The sequence below is a fragment of the Triticum dicoccoides genome, chromosome 7B (genome assembly GCF_002162155.2).
Source record: "Triticum dicoccoides isolate Atlit2015 ecotype Zavitan chromosome 7B, WEW_v2.0, whole genome shotgun sequence".
NCBI lineage: Eukaryota > Viridiplantae > Streptophyta > Magnoliopsida > Poales > Poaceae > Triticum > Triticum dicoccoides.
Genome location: NC_041393.1, coordinates 479,262,494 through 479,271,900, shown reverse-complemented (window position 1 = coordinate 479,271,900; position 9,407 = coordinate 479,262,494). Strand labels below are relative to the sequence as shown.

At 47.7% G+C, this 9,407-nt stretch overlaps 1 protein-coding gene across 1 annotated transcript; it reads left to right on the top strand.

The window, feature by feature from the left end:
• The first annotated feature begins 490 nt into the window (after positions 1 to 490).
• On the top strand, positions 491 to 5,858 carry LOC119340879 (DEAD-box ATP-dependent RNA helicase 52A-like). The gene is made up of 6 exons (XM_037612779.1): positions 491 to 800; positions 2,577 to 2,660; positions 2,989 to 3,231; positions 3,638 to 3,805; positions 3,900 to 4,019; positions 4,708 to 5,858. Exons 1-6 carry the CDS (start codon positions 600 to 602, stop codon positions 5,488 to 5,490), a joined length of 1,599 nt encoding a protein of 532 aa, XP_037468676.1. The 5' UTR covers positions 491 to 599; the 3' UTR covers positions 5,491 to 5,858.
• The last annotated feature ends 3,549 nt before the right edge of the window (positions 5,859 to 9,407 follow it).

Here is a 9,407-nt window from a genome sequence, read left to right as displayed (position 1 = left end):
CCGGTCCATGGTCCTGGTGCAGCGACCTTGCCAACTGCTCTCCCCCACCCGCATCCCACGGCAGCACACCCAGCAGAGAGACGGAGGGACGGACGGGGGGCGTACAAATCCACCACCCCGGCCTCTTTGCCTTCGTCCAGTTGATCCCTCCGCTTCCACCTTCTCACCTCCCCTTCTCCGTAGGGTTTAGCGGCGGGAGGAGAGGTCTCCGGATGGCGTCGTCCGACGTGTGGGGCGACGACCCGGCCGGCGGGGAGTGGACCACCGTCACTCGCTCCGGCCGGCCCAGCCACGCCGGCGCGGCCGGGCGCTCCCCCAACGCCAAGCGGGCCGCTCCCCGCCCCCCTAAGCCGGCCGCGCCGACGGTGGGCGAGGGGCTGGCGGGGCTCGACGTCGAGGCCGGGAGCCGGACAGGGAGGCTGGACAAGTACGACATACCGGTGGAGGTGAGCGGCGACGGCGCGCCCGCGCCGGCAGACGGGTTCGAGCAGGCCGGGCTCGCGGAGGCCGTGCTCCGGAACGTGGCCAGGTGCGGCTACGACAATCCCACGCCGGTGCAGCGCTACTCGATTCCGATAGTGCTGTCCGGGAGGGACCTCATGGCGTGCGCGCAGACCGGGTCCGGGAAGACGGCCGCGTTCTGCCTCCCTGTGGTGAGCGGGCTGGTGGCGGCGGCGGCGGAGGGAGGGCAAGGTGGCGGAGGGGGTCGCGGCGACAGGGATGCGTACGACTACGACTACCGCCGCGCGGCGAGGCCACTCGCTCTCGTGCTCGCGCCCACCAGAGAGCTTGCAGCGCAGGTATGGGGCTCGCCGTCTCTCTCTCTCTCTCTCATGCTTGTGCGCGATCTATCGGACGCTCTGTTTTTGAAGATGCATTGTTCATTGTTGTGCCCAGTTTCGCCGTGCGCACGTCTCATAGATGCTTGCTCCCGTTCGCGCGCCCCTGAAATCCCGCAAGAATTAGCGTAGATGCCGCCTTGCCGGTGTTGGCTACTGTGTTGCTTTGCCTGTGCGCGTGCCGTAGGCGCAGGCGACGTGTGCGTGCCTGTGTTCGTGGTTTCGCCTGTGCGAGCGTGCCCATATGAGGGTGGCAGGTGCGCTCCCCTTGTTCATGTCTCTCTGTAAACGCATTGTGCGGGCTCTGTCTGGGGCATCCCCGTCCGTGTTTCGCTGTGCAACGGAGCGTTCAAACTGCAGGAAGCATGCCTAAGCACCTTCGTACTCGGGCGTTTGCATGGCTGATATCGTTTTGGTAGATTTTTTCTTATGAAATGTGTTGCGCTTGAGGTCTCATAGATTATGTGTGTTGTTTGCCTTTGTTCTCTAGAGTGCATAATTGTTTCATTAATTTCTGTTGCCCTGTTTTATTACGCTAATTTGATAAGATTATGATGTTTGGTACTAGAACTTTGTATCTGTTTACCCCTCTCTGTTTATTCATTTACTTACTCTTTGTCCATTGTATCAGTAGCATATAGTGTTTTATGCAGTAAATCTGTATGCCCATTCATTAATTTCAGTGTCCTCAGTGTGCTTGTACTTCTAAAATAATGGATTCTCCTCAGTTACATTCTTTTTACTAAACTTCTTCTAGTAGCATTTTGGAGGTTCCGAAAGAATGGATCTGTCACTTTCTTATATGTGTTAATGTTGAGATTTTCCTGTATTGCATTAATATCATCTTGCACAATTGGCAAAGTTTGGTAATTAATCTCAGGGCATTGCGCTCTATTGTTCCTCATTGAGTCGGTGAGTGGATTTGTGTTGATCTGATTTACATACGACTTCATGTTTTTGCTTGGCTTCATCTGGACAGCTATTAAGTTCTTGCTTACCTCATATGTATGTACTTTATTTGTGATCTGGTAGCTCCATATATCTTAACATTACCTTTCTCAGTTAAGGTTATGAATTGGCAAGGTAAGGTGTTTTCTTATTTCAGTCGGATGTAAAAATTGAATATCCACATTCTTTGGCCGGTGTAGGATAAATGCAAGTTAATTAGCAGCTGTTTTGTGATGTTACCCATTCTTGATTCAAAATGTATCTATGTAGTTTGTGTGTTATAGTACTAGTATCGATTAGTTGCGTGCGTTGAAAACAAATATGCATTAGTTTTGGATATCTGGAGCTTCCTTTGTGTTCCATGGACTAGCTTCTCTTTTGGTCAGAAAATAATATTTCTTCTGTAATCATAGATTCTTATCTCAAAGCTCTTATTTGTTTATGTGGGCGTTTTAGGTTTTGGAATGATTTTCAGTTGCGATATTATTCTGCAATTCTGTCAATAAATAACTACTAAACGTGGTTGCATTTATTTTATTTACTAAATGTGGAAGTATGTTCTAATCATGTGAACAAAACCTGTGGTTTTACTACTTACTGACTCACTTTACTGTTCTGCGTCATATATTTCTGAAATACTGATGCATACTTTGATTTCCCTCCTATTCTGTTGAATGTTGTGCGTTACTTGCTCTGTTTTGTGAGGGTTTCTGAGATGATGGGACCTTGATTCATTTATGTTACTGCTACATGTGGTAAGACTAATTTGCTAATGATATCTTGTTTTAGATTAATGAGGAAGCAAAGAAGTTCGCTCACAAAACTGGACTCAAAGTTAAGGTGGCCTATGGAGGAACTTCAATGGTTCAACAGGTGATTGTTGATTGTATGCTTCTCTTTTTCACACTGCCTTTTTTTCCCATCTGTGATGGCTTCTCTAGCTTTAAAGTAGCTCAGGTGTTCAGAAATTAGTTTAAACGTGTAGGATTTTGAAAAGATAATTGAGAAGTTATATGCCACAATACTTTGACATACTTGATGTAGCGCTCAAAGGTGATATGGGTCTTTTGTTGCTCGAGTATGAAGTATTACATTGATGGATGCTTATCTCATCCGTCTTTTTTCCATTGCTCATCTTTTTATTAGAAAATGTTAGCATCACTCATATAGCATACTGTTTCTGTGCCTTTTTGTTTAGCAGCTACGTGATATAGAGAAAGGCGCAGATATTCTTGTTGCTACACCCGGGCGCCTTGTGGACATGATTGAAAGAGGAAAGATCTCTCTTGAGGCAATTAAGTACCTGATAATGGACGAGGCTGACAGGATGCTGGATATGGGGTTTGAGCCTCAGATAAGGAAGATTGTTGATGGGATGGGTATGCCACGAAAGTCGGTTAGACAAACTATGCTGTTCAGTGCAACCTTCCCACCAGAAATACAGGTAATGAAATACTAGTATTTATTTACCATGTCATGTGAAGTAGGATTAAGAGTAGAATAACTGAATGTTTTCATGTTTCTGTTTTCCACAATAGCAGGATGCTAACTACTAAGTTCCTTCAATGTTAGAACGTAGCAAAGTAGCAAGATAGCCTACCAAAACATCTTATAATTTGGAACAGAGGAAGTAGATAGCATTTAATTTGTTGACTTATATTAAATATGAGGTTTTATACCATAAATCACTTAGTTTTTTGATTTATTATTCCTCTCCAATGGACGATTGCATTTTTATTAGCTTCGTGCTATCCATTTTGGAAATATTTGAACTGATATACACTTGATTGTGTCTGCTTTAGATATATTTGGCCAGTATCCAACTTGCTTTACTTTGCTTTTGTTTCCAGAGACTGGCTTCAGACTTTTTGTCAAAGTACATATTTATCACTGTTGGGAGGGTGGGTTCAAGTACTGACCTAATTACGCAGCAAGTTGAGTTTGTCACTCACGATGAGAAAAGAACCTACCTGATAGATCTCTTACAGAAACAATCTTTCACTTCATCTGATGGCAAGGTAGAATTTGCTGCCATCTTGGATGTAACAATTCGGTTTGCTCACTATTTATTCTGTAAGACTTGTTCTCATGCTAGTTTTCTTGTTTGTATAGCCTCAGCAGCCTCTAACGTTGGTTTTTGTGGAGACCAAACGAGAAGCTGATTCATTGAGGTATTGGCTATACAACAAAGGTTTCCCTGCAACAGCGATCCATGGTGACAGAACACAAGAGGTAAATACATATGTCTGAAATCTTCTGTCCTTGCCTAACTTGTTCTTTAGCAGCAATATAAAACTGCAGTGGCTACACATTATAACTAATGTTTAGTTTATAATACTCCCTCCGTTCTAAAATAGATGACTCAACTTTGTACTAACTTTAGTACAAAGTTGAGTCATCTATTTTGGAACGGAGGGAGTAGCTGCCATGCTATATTGTTGCATGAGTTACAAATTTTATGAGTATTAAGGATATCTAGCTCAAGCATATGTAGACCTCTGGTCTTATGGCTCTGCTTGGAGTATCTCTGCTAAATATTTTAGCTAGTTTTATCTACCTCTTGTTTTCACTTGTTTCTTTTAGCTAAATAATAGAACACGTGGCATGTATTCGTCATTACAGTATCAATGATGACTGTATGTAGTTGCTCAAGACATGTGATTCATTTTCGGAAGAGGCAAAAGCTTTTCTTTGTATATTTAGTTAAGAAAAATTGTCAGACCTTATTTATATGCCAGAGTTACACAGGTAACCAAGATGTGCTCACAGATTGCTGTAACCATGCAAATAGATTATTTGTTACATGGCACTTCTCTGGCATTTTCTTAGCAGCTGCTTGATAAGTCTATACCAGTAAATATGTTGCACATTTCATCTATGATTTGCTATGGACTGATATGTACATGCATGTTATCTGAAGGAGAGGGAAAGCGCACTGAGATCTTTCAAGTCTGGCTTGACCCCTGTCATGGTCGCCACTGATGTAGTCGCGCGAGGCCTGGATGTCCCAAATGTTGCTCATGTCATCAACTATGATCTTCCCAAGAGCATAGAGGATTATGTCCACAGGATTGGAAGAACTGGGAGAGCTGGAAATGCTGGGAGTGCCACCGCCTTCTTCACTGAATCGAACCACCCCATCGCAAAGGGTTTACTGGAACTGATGACCGAGGCAAAACAGAATGTTCCTACCTGGCTAGAGGACTACGCAGGGAAGCCATTCTATGGAGGGTCAAGCTTCGGCGGAAGAGGCCGAAGGTCCAATGGCGATGGTGGCAGCAGCTTTGGTGGCAGAGATTATCGCGGTGGGGGTGACTATTCTGGCTACTCTGGCGGTGGTGGCGGTGGCAGGAGCTACTCTGGCGGCGGTGGCGACCGCTACTCTGGTGGTGGCGGCGGCGGTGACCGCTACTCCGGCGGCGGTTGTGGTGACCGCTACTCCGGTGGCGGCGGCGGTGGTGACCGCTACTCCGGTGGCGGTGGCAGGAGCTACTCTGGTGGCGGTGGTGGTGACCGCTATTCTGGTGGCGGTGGTGGTGACCGCTATTCTGGTGGTGGTGGTGGTGACCGCTACTCCGGCGGCGGTGGTGGTGGCAGATACTCCAGTGGCGGGGGCTCCTCCAGGGAAAGTGATCCACCTCCACGCTACTACCCTTCCTACCCCATGGGCACGTCAAACATCAGCGCCTCTGGCTGGGACTAGCCGCGTAGCACCCTCACTTCTCGGTGGTGCACATACCGTATATATTACTGCTACTAGCTAAATTATGTAACGGAACCAAGCAGCGCGTGGCACACCTGATCTGAGCTCGGTGCCTGCTCGTCCTTTTTTGCCTTGTCGATGGCTGCGTTATGGTGCACGCACTGGGGTAGGTTGCAAATGTTTTGCTGGGAAGATGAGACTCCACTTGGTGCTTAGAAGTTAAAACTTGTTGGCTATATTATCTTTTAAGGTCGACTTTGCCTTGCCATATGTTCTGCAAATGGAAATTTTGTTGGGCTCACTGGCATTGTGCATGTTGTGGTCCGGTTATGCTGGAATGTCTAGTTGGACTACATTGATTTTGACTTTGCCTGTGTCCCTTTGTTGAAGTAGTAATGCTGAATGTTTTTCCTTTGCTTATGTGCATCAACTGTGCCCCCGTGCATCAACTTTGCCTCCCTTTGTTTTGTTTTTTTGACGTTCAAACTCTCTCTATTTATTCATAAAAGGCAGGGATTTCTGCCGAGATTAAGTTCAGAATACATTCAGGTGGCTCATGTAGCCATACCTTAGACAGATTATTACGAACCCCAACCTTGGCTAGTTCATGACCTGCACTATTTGCTGATCTCCTCACCCAGCTCACCTTCCATCTCTGGCGTGACTCCAGCAGGTGTTTAATTTCCGCGATCACCGGCCCCACCGTCGACAGGTCCCTGTCTTGGCTGTGTAATTTTGCAACAACTTCTTTGCAATCCATCTCAATGTGCAGGCTATCAATATTCATTTCCTCCGCCATCAGTACAGCCCTCCTGCATGCTTGGAGCTCAATCCTAGCAGAGTCTGAATCTTGGGGAAGGAAATGGCATGCTCCTCCCAGGAACGCCCCCTCATGGTTCCTAAACACCACTCCCACGCCTCCTTTGTCGCCATTTTTTGATGTTGCACCGTCGACGTTCGCTTTTACCCATCCCATGTCCGGCAGCACCCACTTCTGTACAGCCTTGGCCTTGACTTCTTTGCTCGTCCGTCAATGGACAGATTGCCATTCTTCCATTAGCTTGACCACCGATCGTGCAATATTCGCAGCTTCTTCTTGTTGGAGAATGAGCAATTAACTTTACTGAGGGCCAAAGGTCATTACATATACATGTGTGACAAAGTGCAGGCAACCCCTTATACAATGGGGATATATCACATAGAGACTATACACATTAACACCCCCCTCAAACTCATGGTGGATCAACAACACTAAGTTTGAAGAGGAAAGAGCCATGCTGCGCTCGAGTCTGTGCCTTCGTGAAGAAGTCCGTCAACTGTAACTCAGAGGGCACATAGTGAAGAGCGAGAGTCTGATCTTGCATAGCAGCACGCACAAAGTGGGCATCCACACCGATGTGCTTGGTGAGCTCATGCTTCACCGGGTCACGCGCAATACTGATAGCACCAGCACTGTCTGACAGTAAGGGAGTCGAGGTAGTAGTAGACACACCAAAATCCTCAAGTAACTATTGTAACCAGATCACCTCAGCCGTCAACATAGCCATGGCTCGCAACTCAGCCTCTGTACTCGAGCGAGAAACTACAATCTGTTTCTTTATCTTTTAGGCAATGAGAGAGCCACCAAGAAAGACACAACAAGCAGAGAGCGAGCGTCGATCAGAGGGATCACTAGCCCAGGTAGCATCAGAGTAGGCCTGGAGTTCAAGAGAGATGGAGCGGGGAAAGAAAAGGCGCTGAGAGATCGTGCCACGAAGATATCGTAGAACTCGGAGGAGATGACTATAGTGGACAGAGGTGGGGGCTGAAACAAACCGACTCAGGATGTGGACAGGATAGGAGATGTCAGGACGCGTAATAGCAAAATAGACAAGACTGCCAACAAGGTGACGATAGTGAATGGGATTAGGAAGAGGGTCACCATCAGAGGCACGAAGCTGCACGTTGAGCTCCATAGGAGTCACAACAGTGCGCTCATCACCGAGAGCAGCTCGAGCAAGAAGATTCTGAATATATTTTTCTTGGGAGATGTAGAAGCCATCAGAGGTTGAGGAGATCTCAATCCCAAGAAAATAGCAAAGTGGACCAAGATCAGTCATGAGGAATTGGTCGCAAAGGCGAGCCTTAACAAAGGCAATGTAGTCAGAGTCGTCACCAGTGATGATCATGTCATCAACATAGAGAAGGAGAAGAGTCCGACCACGAGGAGACGTGTGAACAAACAACATGGGATCATGATCACTGGACAAGAAACCAGCGGCAGTCAGCACAGAGGCGAAGCGCTCAAACCAGGCGCGAGGGGCCTGTTTAAGACCATAGAGGGAGCGGCGGAGTCTACAGACCATACCATCAGGAGCATAGTACCCCGGGGGTGGCTGCATATAGACCTCCTCACGCAACTCGCCATTGAGAAAGGCGTTCTGAACATCAAATTGAGAGATTGACCAATGACGAATAGAAGCCACAGCAAGAAGAGTGCGGACAGTGGTCATGTGGGCCACAGGAGCGAATGTCTCATCATAATCGCGTCCCTGCTCCTGCTGAAAACCACGGGCCACAAGACGCGCTTTGTAGCACTCAAGAGAACCAGCAGAGCGAGTCTTAATCTTGTAGACCCACTTGCAGGTGATGGGACGAATACTGGAAGGGAGAGAAACCAGATCCCATGTGCCAGAGCGCTCAAGGGCAGTAAGCTCTTCGGCCATCGCAAGCTGCCATTCAGGCTGAGTCATGGCAGTCCGATAGGAAGTGGGCTCAGCAATAACAGAGAGACCGTACTGATCAGGAGAGTAGCGATCAGGCGGAGGGCGAGGCCGAGCACGGAGGTTATGAACCAGGGGAGGCGTCAAGGGAGGTGCACCAGAGGTGGAAGGCGCGTCAGGAGAAGCATCCTCAGAACGAGGGCGACAAGTATAGTGGAGAGGAAGCGGTGAGAGAGGGCGACGGACTGGAGATGATGGTGGAGAGGTGGAGGAGGAGGATGGAGAAGATGGTGCCGGTGGTGAAGGAAAATGAATGAGAGGTGCAGGAGGAGGTGAAACATGAGGCACATAGCAGGGTGTATCAGGGAGAAGAAGGAAAGAAATATCATCCGCAGAGAAGCTCGGGGAAGAAGGACGTGGGTAGTAAGAGCGAGACTCATCAAAGGTCACATCACGCGAGATGCGCAAACGACGACCAATAGGATCCCAACAACGATAGCCCTTGTGCTCATCACTATAGCCAAGGAAAACACACTCAACCGACTGAGCAGTTAGTTTGGTGTGTTCTCGCAGGGCAAGAAGAACATAGCACACACATCCAAACATGTGAAGAGTTGAGTAGTCAGGAGAACGACCAGTGAGATACTCCAGAGGAATACCACCCTGCAGAGCAGTCGTTGGTTGAATTTTGATGAGGTAGGTGGATGCAGAAACAGCCTCAGCCCAAAAGTGGGGTGGAAGGGAAGCGGCAATCATCAGCGCACGAGCCGTCTCAAGGAGATGACGATGCTTACTTTCGGCAATACCATTCTGAGCATGAGCACCAGGACATGAGAACTGGGCAATAGTACCCTATTCCGCAAGAAAACCACGCAACAGCTGGGAGATAAACTCACCAGTGGAGTCAGCGCAAAAAGTACGAATGGGCATGGAAAACTGGGTGCGAACCATGGCAGCAAAACGTTTGTATATAGAAAGAACCTCGCTACAAGATTTCATGAAGTAGAGCCAAGTGTAGTGAGAGAAATCATCAATAAACAAGATATAGTAGCGATGACCACCTTTCGAATCAAATGGAGCAGGACCCCAGACATCAGAATGAACTAAGTCAAAAGGACGCTGAGATACCGACTCACTGGTAGGATAAGGTAACCGAGTCTGTTTGCCAAGTCTGCAACCATTACAATGTAAAGAAACATCTCCAGATACGGACCC

Bases quoted from the DNA above. Each gene is read 5' to 3' on its own strand.
- LOC119340879 (XM_037612779.1), top strand. From the start codon at position 600: ATGGCGTGCGCGCAGACCGGGTCCGGGAAGACGGCCGCGTTCTGCCTC. The intron at 801-2,576 runs GTATGGGGCTCG...ATCTTGTTTTAG, and splicing joins CCAGAGAGCTTGCAGCGCAG to ATTAATGAGGAAGCAAAGAA. The intron at 4,020-4,707 runs GTAAATACATAT...TGTTATCTGAAG, and splicing joins ATGGTGACAGAACACAAGAG to GAGAGGGAAAGCGCACTGAG.